Source organism: Zeus faber (genome assembly GCF_960531495.2).
Source record: "Zeus faber genome assembly, chromosome: 20".
In the NCBI taxonomy this organism is placed as follows: domain Eukaryota; kingdom Metazoa; phylum Chordata; class Actinopteri; order Zeiformes; family Zeidae; genus Zeus; species Zeus faber.
The window spans coordinates 10,023,064-10,040,319 of record NC_137207.1 but is presented as its reverse complement, the minus strand read 5'-3'; the positions used below and the strand labels follow the sequence as shown (position 1 = coordinate 10,040,319).

At 46.6% G+C, this 17,256-nt stretch overlaps 1 protein-coding gene across 1 annotated transcript in view; it reads left to right on the top strand.

The window, feature by feature from the left end:
- Positions 1-17,215, top strand: part of gas7b (growth arrest-specific 7b) — a gene marked incomplete at its 5' end in the record, with an annotated part of 39,925 nt that extends 22,710 nt beyond the window's left edge. Inside the window, 10 exons of the mRNA XM_080020804.1 lie at positions 521-574; positions 3,901-3,990; positions 4,995-5,110; positions 5,574-5,648; positions 8,488-8,566; positions 9,351-9,479; positions 10,501-10,624; positions 13,821-13,900; positions 14,310-14,408; positions 15,441-17,215. Coding sequence (XP_079876930.1) covers positions 521-574; positions 3,901-3,990; positions 4,995-5,110; positions 5,574-5,648; positions 8,488-8,566; positions 9,351-9,479; positions 10,501-10,624; positions 13,821-13,900; positions 14,310-14,408; positions 15,441-15,554 — 960 coding nt within the window. The 3' untranslated portion in view covers positions 15,555-17,215. The remainder of the gene's footprint in view (positions 1-520; positions 575-3,900; positions 3,991-4,994; positions 5,111-5,573; positions 5,649-8,487; positions 8,567-9,350; positions 9,480-10,500; positions 10,625-13,820; positions 13,901-14,309; positions 14,409-15,440) is intronic.
- Between the last annotated feature and the right edge of the window lie 41 nt (positions 17,216-17,256).

Below are 17,256 nucleotides of genomic sequence, written 5' to 3'. Positions count from 1 at the left end.
CACACACACACACACACGCACGCACGCACGCACGCACGCACGCACGCACGCACGCACGCACGCACGCACGCACGCACGCACGCACGCACACACACACACACACACACACACACACAGAGTTAGTGTGAGGGTGGGTGTGAACTCCACCGCCTCATCCCTGCTCCGCACAGCAAAACACATTCACACGCACACACACACCGAGCAGCGAGAGCAGAGGGAGCTCACAGGCGTACGCTGATACAGAGCACGCGCGAGGGGAAACAGCACACACACACACACACACAAGCATGTCCACTGTGCGTGCAAACGTGTCTGTGTGTGTGTGAGTGCGAGTGAGCTTGCAGGGAAGAAGCAGTAGAGAGTTTGTGTGCGCGCACCCGCGCGTGTGTGTCTTTGTGTGTGTGTGTGTGTGTGTGTGTGTGTGTGTGTGTGTGTGTTGTGTGTGTGTGTGTGCGTGCGTGAGGGCATCATGTCGGACACGGAGGACACTTGTGACGGGCGGCTCTTCCTCTCTCTGCAGAGCCCTGGATCCTCGTCGCCCACCAGGAGACACAGCAAGGAGACCACTGTAACCGTGAGTACCACACTGAGAGTCCCAGTAACTAACTAAGTGGCTGTGTGTGTGTGTGTGTGTGTGTGTGTGTGTGTGTGTGTGTGTGTGTGTGTGTGTGTGAGTGTGTGTTTGCATATAGGGGACGGCACACCTGATTACCCCGCCAGCATTAATAGGCATTCAACATTCTCATCATGCAAAAAAGGCTTTAATGCCGGTTTCAAAATGTTAAATTATTTTTTATGCATCTCCTGATTTACTCGCATGATTCAAACGTTGCATATTTAAGTCAATGTAATCCCGACGTTTTTTTTTCTGTATGTCTGTTTGTGCATGGCTCGACATTAACAGTTGCCAAGTTGCCCCGGGCAACCAGATTTTGGCCATTCTCAACCATCTTGTGTGGTCTGGTTGCCCCATTTTTCATGTGCGTTCTTTATGCGTAATTTACGTGTTTTGCCCTTCCTTGATGTCACTCTTAATATTGGGTTGTAGTTATGGTGGAAACAATATCATTCTGTTATAATATGAAGCTTGGCCACCATTTTGTCAGTTCTGGCAACCAAAAACGGATGCATGGTTGCCAACTGAGATATACAAAATAATAAACTGATAAGAATGAAAAATCCCAAAAATTGGCGACATACAATTAACCTAAATATATTCTGTAAAAGATGGAAAAAAAAATACTGTTATTATTACAATAAAAAATTACCAAAAATGAAAAAAAAATACATAAATGTTTATACAGTATGTATACTTGACAACCACTTGACAACCACTTCTATTAGTTTTCCCTGGCGTGTGTGTGTGTGTGTGTGTGTGTGTGTGTGTGTGTGTGTGTGTGTGTGTGTGTGTGTGTGTGTGTGGCTGCTGTAAGCTAAAACTGCAGTAATTATTCAAGATTCCCCATCGTCCACCATTTGTTGTCATTGCTGAGGCGGAAAGTAGAGAAAATTGAGAAATTAGAGCGTGAGCAGCAGCGAGCTGGATGACACCTGTGACAGCAACATGAACACGAACATGAATAAACACACACAGAGACAGACACACACACACACACACACTCACCGTCACGTAAGCCGGAGTCTTGTGACGGCTGCTAATGTGTTGACTTTTTTTTTTTGTCTTATTTGAAGGCTGTCTGAAGCGCCGCAGCTCTCTCTTTTCTCCCCCGCAGGTAGAGCGGCTACGAGAGGCACGCACACACACACACACACACGCACACACACGCACACACACACACACACACACACACACACGCACACACACGCACGTACACACACATAAACCTATATGTATGAGGTTTTAATGGCACCAACTTTTCTGTGTCACTTTCACTTAAATATATATATAAATATATATATACGTATACTGTATATGTATATGTATATGTATATATATATATATATATATATATATATATATATATATGTCACTAGTCAGTATTTATTTTGAAAAACAACAATGCATAACTGACAATTATTACAATTCCCAAATCGATTGAGAAATTCAATATTGATGAACGGTAGAATTTAATTGTATCAGAGTATCGGAGCTCTAGAAAATAATGGACTTTAAAGATTCAGAGATTTATGGTTTAATCTGCTGGTTGTGATAAAGGAGAACTGTAATAACATGTAACAAGAAATGTAATCACATTTCCATTGCATTAGTTTAGAAATCAAATGACTAATCTAATTAGAAATTTAATAACTGCATTAGTTTGCTGCTGCTTCCACACTACACCACCCACACACCCCCCACACTATGCCCGGGGCAGAGAACGAGGTGACATGGGCGACTTGAGGGTCGGGAGAGCGCGTTGTCTCTGGATTGCTTATCGATCGGTGTCGTCACGGTTTGTGCCGGTCGGGGGTTTTTTTTTTTGGTTTTTTTTCTTTCATCGCAAACATTTTATTGGCCGCTATCTCAGCCGGTCATCGGGTCCCGTGGGCCCCACACGCTCTGGAAACAGCAGACGCTGTGTTTGGATGTTTGTGGGTCCAACGGGGGTAATGTGAGGGGTGTTTGTGTGCATCTCTCTGTCTCTCTCTATCTCTCTCTCTCTCTCTCTCTCTCTCTCTCTCTCTATCTCTCTCTCTCTCTCTCTCTCTCTCTCTCTCTCTCTCTCTCTCTCTCCCTCTCTCTCTCTCTCGCTCAACCTGTTTTTTATTATCCCACCACCCCCACCCCCCGTCACGTTTTCAACCATGGGGTTTTCGGGTGAGGTGGGGGGGGGGGGGGGGGTGGCTGGTGGGATGTTATTTATATGCACATTTTTTTGCAAAGGGTGCCATGTCAGGGCGGGAGGGATCAACCCGGTCACTGTGGAGCTGGAGAGGTTGATGAATGGACATGTATTTGGAATATCAGCGTCTGAAACCGCGTTGAACGATCCACGTGGTCTATATATATAAAATATTATTCATTCAATCCGAACGGTGAAATAATTAGCAAACAAAACTCACCTGGATATATTTTACTTTGCGCCGAATAATAATGACTGGGTCATAGGGGCATTGGTTCCGCTTAAAAATATAGCTTTAACTTGTAAAAACTTAGGGAGTCAAATAGGGTGGGGGAAAACCGAAGGGCGAAGGGAAACCCAGAGGAAACCCACGTCAACGCTGCGTGGTCTTCCCGTGCTGACGTGGGCTTCCTGTCGAGCGTTGGGGTTAGACACCTTGGATGCCCCTGAGCAAGGCGTCGGTCAAGGTGGGGAGTGGCGGCGTCGCTACGTGGCGGCCCCACCGCTCCTACTGAAGCTAACGTCGGATACAAGGATGGGTCGAATGCAGAGAACTCATTATACCCAGAGGGATAACAGCTATAAGATAAATAAATGAAAAATAAAATAGAAACCGTCCTCCCTCTCTCCATTTAAAAATACAAAAAAAAAAAAAAAAAAAAAGAGTAACTGGATATATAAAACAATAAGTTCAGCAGTTCAGCTCGCAAGGACAAAGTCTACCGGAAGTGTACTGATGTAGACTTGGAGATTGTTTCTGGAAACTGAAAAATGGAGAGTTACCAAAGCAACGGTGAGCGGTGCTGTGTAGAGCGCGGTGGAGTTTGTTTGTGCGTGTATGTGTGTGTGTGTGTGTGTGTGTGTGTGTGTGTGTGTGTGTGTGCGTGCGCGCGCGTGCACTCAGGTGGGTACCCGCATTGCTATACCGGTCAGCCCTCTCTTCATTTTTGACAAAGCTGCGCTGTGATGTGTGTCCCTCAGATTGACTGTACGTGCCGCTTACTCTCTCTCTCTCTCTCTCTCCTCTCTCTCGCCCTCCTTCTCTTCTGTGTCTTTCTTTTTCTTTCTCTTCCTCCGCCCGTTCCTCCCTCTGCAGATTAACTGTGTGACGTTCCCGCTGCCGATGAGCATGGCTGAGCAGCAGCTGTTGAAACCAGATGAATGGAGCTATTGCGACTACTTCTGGGTAATAATAATAATAATAATGATAATAACAACAACAACAACAACAAAAACAACCAAATTGTTATCCTGTCCATCCCGTGTTTCCATGTGCAATACATAAACCAAACTAAAGTATGTTTATTACAGCCCTAAACACAACACAGCCTTTAAAGGATTCACAAGCTTCACATTTAAAGAAAAAAAAAAAAAAAGGAGATCAACGGCATCATCCCCCTGAGCATGGACCTCCAAACTAGCGGGAAACTCAAACTTACCTTTTTTTAAATCCTGAATTTCCCTCCTGGGGATGAATAAACCTCCTTTAATCTGAACTTATTCTTCTTTTTCACACCGCCAATCCCCCTCGGCATCAGTGCATCACGAAATGAATGTCGAAGGGATTGCAAAGAGACAACTTTCATCCGAGCATACTGGACCGTGACCCAGCTACATGCCGTGTACGCTGGGAACCAGGCTTCAGTTCAATTTGGATCCAAGCCCCCCTCCACCCCCTTCTGCAAAACCCCAAACCCCCCCCCAAGAGCTGAGGGACCCATACGTTGTTACCATGTACTGCACACCTAATGTATACCAGGTGTCAGAGGCCAGACGTGCACCAGCAGTAAGATGGAGGTGTTTGCAAGGAAAAACCTGAGCATCCAAGGACACGCCGGCTTGTTTGTCGGCGTTTCCGTTTTGCAATAAGAAGCTTTTTTGGTAGCTTTAGTTTAAGCAGCATCGCCTCCGCCCTGAACGACTTCTCGTTCTTCTCAAAAGGCTTTATTTTTATTTTTTTTGCCTGTTTTCCAATCGCCCGACAAACGCGGTCGTGAGCGCCTTAATGCCGCCTCCGTGTCGTCGTTAAGCTTTTCTTTTCCCAGGGAGGACACGGCAGGGCAATTTATTCCGTTTTTCTTTTTTTTTTCTCTCGATGTGTTTTTATTATTATTTTTTTTCTCCCCCTCGCATGTCACTTGCGTTTTTTTCGTGTGTTTAAATCCTTTGCCCGTTGTGTTTCTACGGCAGACTGATAAGAAGGATCCCCAGGGAAATGGCTGCATTACAGGATTTGAGGTTTTGCTGCACAAGCAGCTGAAGGGGAAACAGATGCAGAAAGAGATGGCTGAGTTCGTTCGCGAAAGGTAAAAAAAACCCAGATGCTTGCTAGATTGTGTGTGTGTGTGTGTGTGTGTGGGGGGGGGGGGGGGGGGGTGTCCGTGTGCATGTGTTTCCTCATGTTTCGTGGAGTTTTTTTCAGAATTTCATCAGTTTAGGGTTTCCCAAACTAGGATCCACAGCCCCCTCACGGGTCTCAAAAGGAATTGCAGTGGCTCCATATTGATGAATTATTTCTCAGCTACAGTATATATTTTATGGACGTGCAATCGAGTGATTTTACCGCTTTGACTGCGAGCTTCATGTTAATGTAAATGTTAACTCAGTTTTTATTTGTATTATTTGCCCTTTTTCTTTTTATCTTTTTTTTTTTTTTATTTCATTCAATGACCGTGGCAGTGTTGCCCCACGCGGGAAGAGCCGGCGCGGTGAGGGAGGGTGTGTTGTAACTGACGTGTGGTGTAATCCAACTCTCCGCTTCCCCGGCAGGATAAAGATAGAAGAGGAGTACGCCAAGAACCTCTCCAAGCTGTCGCAGATCCCCCTGGCCGGGCAGGAGGACGGGTGGGTCCCCTTTGTCACAAAGATGGAGGACGTGACTCCGCGTCCAGAAGGTTTCCCCACCCCCGGGTGGCGTTTCTTGTTTTTTTTTTTGTTTGTTTTTTCTTTAAAGAAAAAGCAGAAGTTTCGCAACGTGCCGCCTTCAGAGATTACGTGGTTTCGGTCGTAGGATCTTCAGTCATACTTGGGGTTTTCAACATGAATCACCATCGTTATCACTTCTTACGTCTTTTGTGTTGTGGTGATTTATTGACTTTGGTTGCCTTGACGGTGCTATTTACGAATCCATTGTTTTAACTGATAACCACATGAGTTGAACTGAGACGGTCCGTGTACTGGACAGTACGTGTAGAGACAAAATTCCACCAGTTGATGTGTTATTATTCTTCTTCTTCTTCATCATCCTCGTCTTCTCCCCCTTTGGGCTGCTCTTCATAGTTTATAGAGTTATATTTATGCATCCAGTCAGTCAGTTAGTCAGTCAATCAGTCATTCCTTCAGTTAGTCAGTCGACCAGTCAGTCAGTCAATCAGTCAGTCGACCAGTGCGTCAGTCAGTCAACCAGTCAGTCAACCAGTCAGTTAACCAGTCAGCCAGGCAGCCACTCAGTCAGTCAACCTGTCAGCCAGCCAGTGAATCAGTCGGTTAGTCAGTCAGTCAACAAGTCAGTCAGTCAATGAGCCAGTCAGTCAGTTAGTCACTCAGCCTGTCAGTCAGTCAATCAGTTAGTCAGTTAGTCAGTCAGTCAACAAGTCAGTCAGTCAGTCAATGAGCCAGTCAACCAATCAGTCAGTCAGTCAGTCAGCCTGTCAGTCAACCAATCAGTCAGTCAATCAGCCAGCCACTCAGTCAGTCAGTCAACCAGTCATTGAGACGTCCTAGTGCCTGTCTGGTGAAACCATGATGGTCTTCTTAAATCACCGGATCCTTTAATCCTTGCCATCACCAGCTATTCAGCGATTACAGAAAGAGGAGGGTGCAAGGGTGGAGGGAGGGTGGGGGGTGGAGGGAGGGAAGGAGGGAGGAAGGGAGGGTTGGAGGGGGGAGGGGGGGGGGGAAAGGAGAGAGACGGGCCTGAGCAGACAGGCCAAAATGAGGCAAAGTGAGTCAAAGATTTGGTTTTGCCAACATTGCTGACATTCCTGGCGGCTGCCGCTGGTTTGCAGGACGTGTTGAAGAGCTACTGCTACAGAGCAACGTTTAAAAGGCGCGGCACAGCAAAATGTAGTGATCCAATCCCCCCGATGAAATGCCGACTGCAGACTTCAACGACATGCCGTATATTCTACATTCCCACCTCCATTCCGGCTCTGCACGGAAGCGCTTTTAATAGCGGTCCGGTGTGGTGTGGAAGAGGAGTCCTTTCCATATAGAATTTGGATAATGCCAGCTCGTTCTGCTTGCCCACGCCCAGAAAAGTGCGAACACAATGCGGCTATTGTGCTTCCTCTCAGGGCCGGCGCTGTTGTCAGCCACTGGACAATCGCTGTTTTGTCGTCCGCTCCTGCCCCGCGTCCAACCGCGGCCCCGAACCAGACGGCCATTCCTGAACCTACCATTTGTGTGGTGGAGATGTGACGGGGGGAGGAGGGGGTGGGTGGGCATGTGATTTCATTTTATGGCTACGGCAATAAGCAACCAATCGTCTGGTGTACAGTATATTTGCGTCGGATAGAGAGAGTGCACGGAGGGCGATTTATGTCCCTGAAGTCACGGCGTCACGATAGCTCTGACTTATCGATGGTGAACGAGCTCGGAGCGGTGGTGGTGGAGGTGGAGCGGCGGCGGTGGGGCGGCGGACACGTCGCCGCTTGGAGTCCTCGCGCCCCACGAGGGCCGGGCCCGGCGGGCTGCCTGCAAAGCCGAGCTTCGTGGGACGGATCGCCGTCGCTCCACCGGTTTGCTTCCGGTCCTTACCACGGATGGGGCGCCCCTTCGATTCGCAGGTGCCCGGCGCAGTTCTGGCGCTGGGAGGAAATGCTTTGGGATGTCGGGCGGAGGGGATTGCTCCAAAACAAAAGTATCCTGCAGTGAAGGAGGAATAAAGGAGAGTCTTCACATCCATCGACCGACATGATACATTCCCTGTTTTCCCCTCCACGCACTTTAATCATAATAATAACGTACACATTGAGAGGTCAACTCGTTTTTTTTTAAAGACACACGCAAAAAGCTGGACGCCGGAGCCGCCGTAGAGTGTATGGTAAACATGTAGAGCTTATATCATCACACGGAGCTTCATATCTCATGTTCCATACGTCGTGACCGCTCGTCCACCTCCTGCTCAGTAGATTTACTGGCCGCCGAAGCTGCCATGAACTTTTGCACTCGCCCCCGCTCGTGAAACCCATTTCTCTGGATGTGTGTGTGTGTGTGTGTGTGTGTGTGTGCGTGTGTGTAAGAGAGAGAGAGAGAGAGAGTGAGAGAGAGAAGATTCATCTTGCCATCCCTCCAGCCTGTGACTTGTAAACCCTCCGGTTTTTTGTTTTTTTTTGCGACACCCCGCCCCCCACTTCTCCTTTTCGCCCTCTTTTAACGCCTGTGTGGTCTTTCCCACATGCAAAACTTAACACCGCAAGTATTTTCTCTCTCTCTCTCTCTCTCCCTCTCTCGCTCGCTCTCTCTCTCTCTCTCTCTCTCTCTCTCTCTCTCTCTAAGCTAACAAGCTAACAAGAAACCAACAGATCCCTGCGTATCTAGTTATCTCTGAAGAGGGATGTCTGTACTCTTGCTGCCTAGTTACCGGTGGACTGATTACTCTGCTGCTGTGAAATGACTTACTGCAAATAAAGGAATCTCAAAAGTCTTTCTCTCTCTCTCTCCGCTTGTTATCTCTCCTCAGGACCCTCGGGGACGCCTGGGCCCAGCTGAAGAAAAGCCTGGCCGACGAGGCCGAAGTTCACCTCAAGTTCTCCTCAAAGGTCATATGACTCGCTGCACTTTGCCCCTTCTTAAGCCGGGGGCGCCCGAGGCTGGCGTCCGCGCGGGCTTTTCCGGCGTACGTTTCGCCCGGGAAACGGACTCGTGCTTTTCTTTTTTCGCTCGAGACTGACGGGAGCCGCCGGGCGCCGGAACCAGCTCATTGGACGCCGTGTCGAGCCTGGTGAACGGCGTTCACTGTCGGTCACTGCCCCGCGGATGGACCGAAGTAAAACTTCCAACTCACCCGATCGGGAGAGGACAGCGCTCAAGGACGCGGTCGCACCGGACGTCCCAGCCCGCTGTTCCGGTCTCGGAAAATCGAAAAAGTGCCTAACCCGGCATCGCCGCTGTTTGACTCCCGTTTTTGAGAACCCCCCCCCCACCCCCCCCCCTCCTTCCTCGTCCTCCTCCCCCCCGTTTTTCGCCAAATCAAATAAGCGGCGAGTCAAAGACGGCACCGACCCACTTGCTACTCCCTCCATTGGAGGGGAAGAGGCAAAAGTGATGGCTCCTCTCCTCCGGCGGCCCCGTCAGATAAACAGGCTTTTCTTGTCATTTTCTCTCTTTTTCCCCTCCCACATAATACAGAGCTTTGATCTCCGTTCGCCTCAATCCGCGCATTAAAAAAAAAAAAAAAAAAAGAAACCTCACCAAACCGACCGAAAAAGACAATACAATTTGCATTCCGTTTCAAAGCGCGCAAACAAAACTCTTCCTCTCTCATTAGGCCTGCGCGGCGGTTTGACTCCATCGGCCGTTTTTGATCCCCTCCTTTTCCTGCAGCTCCAGAGCGAGGTGGAGAAGCCGCTGCTGACCTTCAGGGACAACTTCAAAAAGGACATGAAGAGGTTCGACCACCACATCGCCGACCTGCGGAAGCAGCTGGTGGGCCGCTTCGCCACCGTGGAGAAGGTGAGCGCGCGCGCACGCACACGCACGGCCGCACACGCGCACACACACACACACACACACACACACACACACGTGTGCGCACATGTACACACACACGCACACACACACATGCACGAGCATGCGTGCACACACACACACACATGCACGGGCATGCACGCACACACACACGTGCGCACAGACACGTGCGCGCACACACACACAAGCACAGATACACACACAGACACACACGCACAGACACACACACACACGCCCGCCGCAGGAGGAGGTCAAGCCGGTCAACTAGGACTCTGTCCGTACATGAGAATGTCAGGAATCCTTCAGGCGGTGATTAAAATTCCTCGGCTCTTCACCAGGTCCATTTCCTGTCCTCCGGTGGAATGTCTCCTTATTCCCAAATGTCCTGGCACACACCGGGGAACAATGTTCCGAAAGATTTACTCGTCTAATTTAAAGTGATTTACAGCGGTAACACTGGCCATGAAAGGCGGCGTGTTGGAGAATGGGTCCTAGAACGGTTCCTGTTCTGTTCATGCGATGATCCTCCATGACCTTTGACCCAGACACTATTCATCTGGGTCAAAGGTCACGGAGGATTATCGCATGAACAGAACAGGGACCGTTCCGGGATACAATGTGCTATGTGGCATAACTGTGGCCCCACCAGATTCACGGCACATTTTGCTCAATTTCAGGACCTAGATTCTCAATAGTACCAGATTTCACAGGCTTTAAAAGAAAAACACGACATGATGCATTGCGTCAATTGTTGTCGTCACTGTTTTTATTTCTAAGGAGTTCCTTCTGCCCCATCGCCATGGAAACACAAACCAAAAAGTTTTTTTTGGTTTCTGTTTTCACGGTCCGTGATGGGAATTTCCCGGCCGTGAATTTTGTAGCGCCCTAGGCACCAGCTTTTTATTTTTAATTCATACTTCCTCAGTTGTAGTTAGATTGATATGATTTATGTATATGTTTTCATTATTGATAGAGTACTTTTTCGAAACCCTTCCTGTGCCGTCAGGCCCGCAAGGCTCTGGCCGACCGTCAGAAAGACCTGGAGCTGAAGACGCAGCAGCACGAGATGAAGCTCAGCAACAAAATCGAGGAGGACATCAAGAAGGCTCGACGGAAGTCCACGCAAGCAGGTCAGAGCCGCCATAATCCATATCATATCTTTATAACAGTGATACTGTGATCCCAGACTAGATATCCTGGGATATTGGTTATTTTAAAAGACAGAAATGTGTAAAGATTTTTTGTGAATACACTTATATATTGTTTGATATTATATTTTTATTTTAATATTTACATTTACATTTACATTTAGTCATTTGGCAGACGCTTTTATCCAAAGCGACTTACAAGGGAGAATAACATTCAGCTACATGTTTATATTTTTATATTTATAATATTTAATATAAAAATATTTTTATAATATATATTATATACAAATATATCATGATATACTGAATATTTTATATATTTTATCTATTTGGAATTTTTTCCATAATCTTTTCATTTTATTAATATATTTGGTTAAAGTTAGATAAGTTATATTACTGTTGTCACAGTTATTAAAATTGTAAAGCTATAATTTTAATATGTAATATATCAAAGTTATAATACTACTACTCAAAATAATACTCATAATCATAATGATCATAATAACTTGTCATCATCATCATAAATACTCAAGATTCTTTCTCAAATATCATCCCAAAAATATCGTCACATTTTAAATCCACACGCTGTAAAAAGCTCCACATGCGCCTTAATACTCGATAGATCTGAGAATTTTAACTTAACCGTTCAAACGCTCTTCACTCAGAAGAAAACAACGGGACAAGATTATGAAGATATGAAATATTATTATAAATACTTTATTAAACGACTCGAGCCAGGAGTCACTCCAGAAAGAGCGACCATACACCCTGTGATATAGACGGGGAATGGGCAAATTCCTTCACTCTGTCTGTCTGTCTGTCTGTCTGATCGACCGCCTCTTTGATCGTTGGCCTGTCTGGCTGTCTGCCCGTCCGTCTGTCTGATGGTCCGCCTGTCTGTCCGTCCATCCGTCCATCTGTCTGTCTGTCAAGAGTGAGTGAGCCACTCCTTGAACCGCAGAGTCTTGTGAACGTCTCCCTCCAGTACTTGAGTTCAAGGAACAGGACTTGGATGGAAAGCTCAGCAGTTGAACCTGTGACTGTTTTCTACTTCAGTCTTTCAATCCTTACAGTGCCGTGTAACATTTTTATTGTTGTTCACCTGTTTGATTCATCTCACGGAATGAATTCCGAACACATACGTACATTTGTTTGTAATGATGTAGGAATGGACTAAGATTACAAATCTGTGAGTCGCCAGCCTTGCATCTCTAAAAACCCACCGTGTCCACTCCCTACGTGCTCTCAGGGCCTTTCCGCCTCATTGCAGTTATTGGGGTGTGAGTGATGCACAGCGGCGATCGCTGACAAAGGGGAACGATATGTTTTTTCCTGAACTCTAAGTTCTAGGTCTTCTTCCCAACAATCATTTCTTGTTTGAGATCGTGCTGCTTGTTCTGTCGTCTGGGGACCAGGGACAGAAGTCATGAATCTTAATATTTGTACATGAATGACTCACAGGCTTTATCAGCAAGCTTGGGTACGTGTGAGTGTCCGTGTGTGTGTGTGTGTGTGTGTGTGTGTGTGTGCGCGTGTGCGTGCGTGTGTGTGCGTGTGTAAGGAAACATGTCTCTGGTCTACTTCATGTTTAGGGTGTAGGCCTACGTGTACGAGGGCTTGGTGGGGTGTGGGGACGGGGTTTGGTTGGTGGTGGGGGAGGGTGGAATTTACCACACACACACACACAGTCACCTTCACACCAACGCGACAGCACACACACACACACAGATAGATAAACACACACACACACACCCACACAGATAGACAAACACACACACACACACACACACACACACACACACACACACACACACACACACACACACACACACACACACACACGAGATTAGCTCAGGGGACCTCTACTTTGCAGGTCAACCATTGAAAACCACCGAAACACAAACACACGTTCTGGAGAAGAAGGGAAGAGGACAAAGAGAGGTCAGAGGAAAGCAGCATTAGTATGAGCAGCCAGGTTGTTTCGTAATAAAAACCCGAGGGGGAAAAAAAAAAAAAAAAAAAAAAAAAGAGGATTGTGACTTTAAGAGAAGTGGCTGGTAAAAGTAAACAGATGTAGACCTCCTTCGCGGCTCTGATGTCATAGCTCGACCAGGCACGACCGCATGTTCCAGCCAGACACACACACACACACACACACGCAACACACTCAGTCATCCCTCCTCCTCCGTAGCGCTTATGCAACCAGGCATAAGGCATAAGGGAGCGAGAGATGACTGGAAGAGAGAGAGAGAGAGAGAGAGAGAACACACCTGTCTGGTCATTACAGAGAGATAGGGTCACGTAAAATTCACTCCGGCCGCATTTGATGGCATTAGAAGAACTTTGTTGATTTGGACTTTCACACTGGCTTCAGAAGTCAACTGCCATGAAAAAAATAAATACAATTAAATGTAAGTACAATTAACTTTAAAAGGAGAGTGTTGCTGATACGGCCCTATAGGCCAGAGGACATCGATCACGTCCCGTAATTTTTCAAAATTACTTTCTGTTCTTAGGCTCCAGGAACAGTGAGCCCAAACTTTTTTAGGCACAAATGTCTTTTGGGAACAAGAAGAGCCAGTGTCTAGAGTGTGTGTGTGTCTGTGTGCGTGTGCAAGCCCCCCTGTGCCAACACGTTACATCACAGTCAATGTAACGAAGAGTTTCCACCTTCTTTTCCAGTTAATTTCATCACCGTTGTTATTGTTTTTCAGGAAGAAGCTCTTTCCTTGTCAAAAAAAAAAAAAAAAAAAAAGAATGCAGAAAAGAAAAAGTTAATACACTTGAGAATTCCAGCAAATGGTCCTAGATTGTGGTATTATAGTAAGTGGGACCTTTAGATGTATGTGTGCGTGCGTGCGTATGTGCGCGCGCGTGTGTGTGTGTTTGGGTGTGTGTGTTTGTACATCTACACGTGTTTGTGTTTCTTTTATGTTTTTGTATTTCTATTTATTTTCAAATGTATCTGTGTGTGCGGTGTGCTTGACAACTGTCTAACTAGTCGGGTGGTGTCTCCACCAAGTGGAGAAAACCTGCAAGTGCGAGCGATATGACGTGACACAATTTGTATTATGTGCGACATACTTTGTACTTTCTTTTCCGCCCTTTGAAATTTAAACTTTTTTAACATTACACGGAGCCCAGCATCTTCACGCCCCTCTATGGTTTTCTGTGGCAGGAGACGAGCTGATGCGGTGCGTGGACCTCTACAACCAGTCTCAGTCCAAGTGGTTTGAGGAGATGGTCACCACCAGCCTGGTGAGACGCCGCTCATTGTTTTGCATCGGTGTGATGGAGCTTTATTCTCCCTGTTCATTGTTTGAGAGGCCGTCCCTCGCTGTCAGAGCGCCCTTGAGCAACGCACTGACCTCAAACAGACTCCCTATTGTACCAAGGTGGAGATCTTGCCCCTTCACTCTGACTACTAGTTTTATGTCTATTTAATGTACAACACGTTTGCACATAATAAACTTTTTACAAATATGCAGATATAATAGATATGACGTCAGACTATTATGCAACAGAACAACCCACAGTCGATCGATGAGGAAACAGGAAGCGCTTCAAGCCTCCCGTGTGTCATTTATCAGGGACCGATCTCTTACTTTAATGGACTGATCTCAACGCAGGAGAAACGTCCGCGAGCTGATTTTTGTTCTGCCCTCAGGAGCTGGAGCGGCTGGAGGTGGAGCGGATAGAGATGATCCGACAGCATCTGTGTCAGTACACCACCCTGCGGCATGAGACGGACATGTTCAACCAGGGCGTAAGCACCAACACTGACGCTGCTCGACATGACTGTCAAAAAAATATATACATTTGAAACATCGGGTGTCTATCATAGCAGAGCTTCCCAGACGTATTCACGGAAACGGTACTTTTATATTGAAACGGTAAAACAAGTGTAGATCAAAAAATAAATATATACATCAATTTGCTGTGGAGCCCTTGCCATTCCCTCGTCGACCACTAGGGGGCCAGGACCACAGTTTAAGATCCACTGTATTACAGCATCACTCAAGCTGTTGTGGTGTGAAAAATCTTCAAGTTCCAGTTGTAGTTCCAGGTGCAGTGCGTGGTCTAGTAATCTGGAAGTTGCTGGTTTGATCCCAGGCCCCTGCTGTCACTGTAGCATGCTGACGTGTCCTTGAGCAAGGCACTGAACCCCTAACTGCTCCTGATGGCTGTGTCCGTCGGCGTAAGAATAATTGTAAGTCACTTTGGACAATAGCCACTGCTAATTGCGATGTAAAAACAATTAAATAAAGGTAAACCAGCCCTTGTGTTGCAAGATCAAAATTGCAAGGCTGCCCTTATTCATTGAATTCATCAGTTCCGGTCGGAATAGCGGCTCTGTCATCAGAATCGGATCAGGTTTCACACTAAAGGTGAGAACTATTAGGCGTGAGGAAATGTTCGACTCTATTTCGGGATCGGGTTCTTGAGGACTCACGTTTGAAACGTACGAATCGTTCCTTGCAGCCTTGCATCACTAACAGCGAGTAGGCCATAATAATAAGCAGAGCGACATTTCTGACTTTTGTGACGTTTTGTGAGACAAAAAAAAAAGCGTTTTTCTTTCCTCCATAAAAACTGGAACATACGTATATCTTGTCACCATGGCCGTAAAGGAATGTCTCAAATTCAGAACGAATCCGGTGACGCATCTGAAGGTTCCCGTTTGGAATCTTGGAAAAAGGCCCCTTGTGGAGGTCCGAGGTACGGTCAAGACCCCTCCGGCCCCTTTTTTGTTTTCAAATCCGCAACTAACTGGCCGCGCTTTCCTGCTTGTGTCCAGACGATGGAGCCGGTGGACCAGCTGCTGCAGGGCGTGGACCCGGCCCGAGACCGAGAGCTGTGGGTGCGGGAGCACAAGACGGGGGAGGTGAGACCCGTGGACATCGAGATCTGAGGGTTCCCCAACGCAAATAGAACCGAGGACGCAAAACCCGGAGGCGGCGCGCCCTCCCCACCACCCCCACCCCCCCAGTGGCCCCGTGGATTTCATCTGTGCATTCGGGCTCGCCGGCTTCCGTCTAACGACCGGGGTTCGAGGACAAAGAAACCGGGAGGCCGACGCCCGGTCGTGGCCCCGCCCCCCGAGGACCGTCGCCGTCAATCCAACATGGCTGCGGTCACACCGTGGACAGAGGTGACGAAACCCGTTGAGATTTTTTGGAGTTCTCTGAGGGAGGATTGAAAGGCCTCCCTCCGCCGGCTTGGAGAGGTTTTTTTTTTTTTTGTTTTTGGTTTTTTTTTTCCCCCCTCGGGTCTGGTTCCTGTAAATAATCATCATACGTGTAAATATTAAATGTCTTTATGTGAAAGCGCAGCAGCACGGACTCTGTCGTTCCGAAGTTGTTGTTTTTTTGTTTTATTTTCCTTCTTCCTCTGAATTAGTTGTGAACGAGACCCGCGCCGACTGTAAATAGTTTTGATTTAACAAAAACGCTGCTCGCGACCCGGCTTTCACACCCTAAACGTTCCGTTGTGCTGTCAAGTAGAACGAGGCACCAGCTGTGTGCCGGCGCCGTGCTCCGAAAGCGCAAAGCTCACTCGTCTGTCCGTCAGTACATCCTCATTGCATCACCTTCTGCAGAAAGTCCTGGATCCCCCGGCTAAATTGCTCTCCATTCATTTACCACGAGAATGACGAAAACGGCAACTTGCACTTTCTACTGAAGTATCTTTGAATTGGGAATTGGAGTGTTTTGTTACTTTTCATTTTTTTTGGACTTTCTGAAAGGCTTTATGTAGCTTAATGAGGTAAAAAAAAAAAAATCATGTCTAGCATCTAGAATACCAAGGTGACTACCAAGGGAAAAAAAAAAAAGAAATGCAAATGTAATTTATGTTTTTATCAGTTCATTTAGGCTGGAAATGCCAAAACATAGGGAGCTTAATGTGGCCTAATGAGCCAATATCGCACAAAAAAATAAATAAATAAATAAATAAATGTGCCGCCAAAATCTGGAATTTGTTAAATTATCTACACTTCCAGATTTTTCCCAAAACATCTCATGATGTCACCTCATGATACCCAAGATCTGCTTCAATTTGTTTTTTTTCTATTTGAGTTCTAGCTCATTAATGTCATGCATAATTTAAGATAAGACCTTTTTTTTTTGGTCCATTTTGGATTTTCTTCATCTTCTCACCATTAGTGCCCCATACGTTTCTTTTAGTTTGTTTGTTTTTTTCGTTTTTCTTTTCCCGTTTTGCCTCATTATGCCATTTGGCATTAAGACTTTTGGCGTCCCTTCGTTTTGAACTTTGGGGTTCTTGTTTCAGAGATGTTGGCAGAGATGTCCCGATGGAGCTCCCCGTTCTGAGGTGAAGCCGGATAAAGGATGTAACCGTGGACATAATACCAGACGCTTGTACAGATCAAATGTAAAATGACTTTCAGTGAGAGTTGTTTTTTGGTGTTTTTTTTCCACCTCTGTAACAAATCATCTTCAATAACCGCATCCGGGCTGGTGTTCGTTTTGTTTCCAGAGAGTATTACTTGATCATTGACGGAAGGGGATTGATTCGCATCTATTTACACTTTTTTGTTTCAATCAATCAATAAAATGAAAATACAAATGTAATGGTACAATGATGTCTTTCCT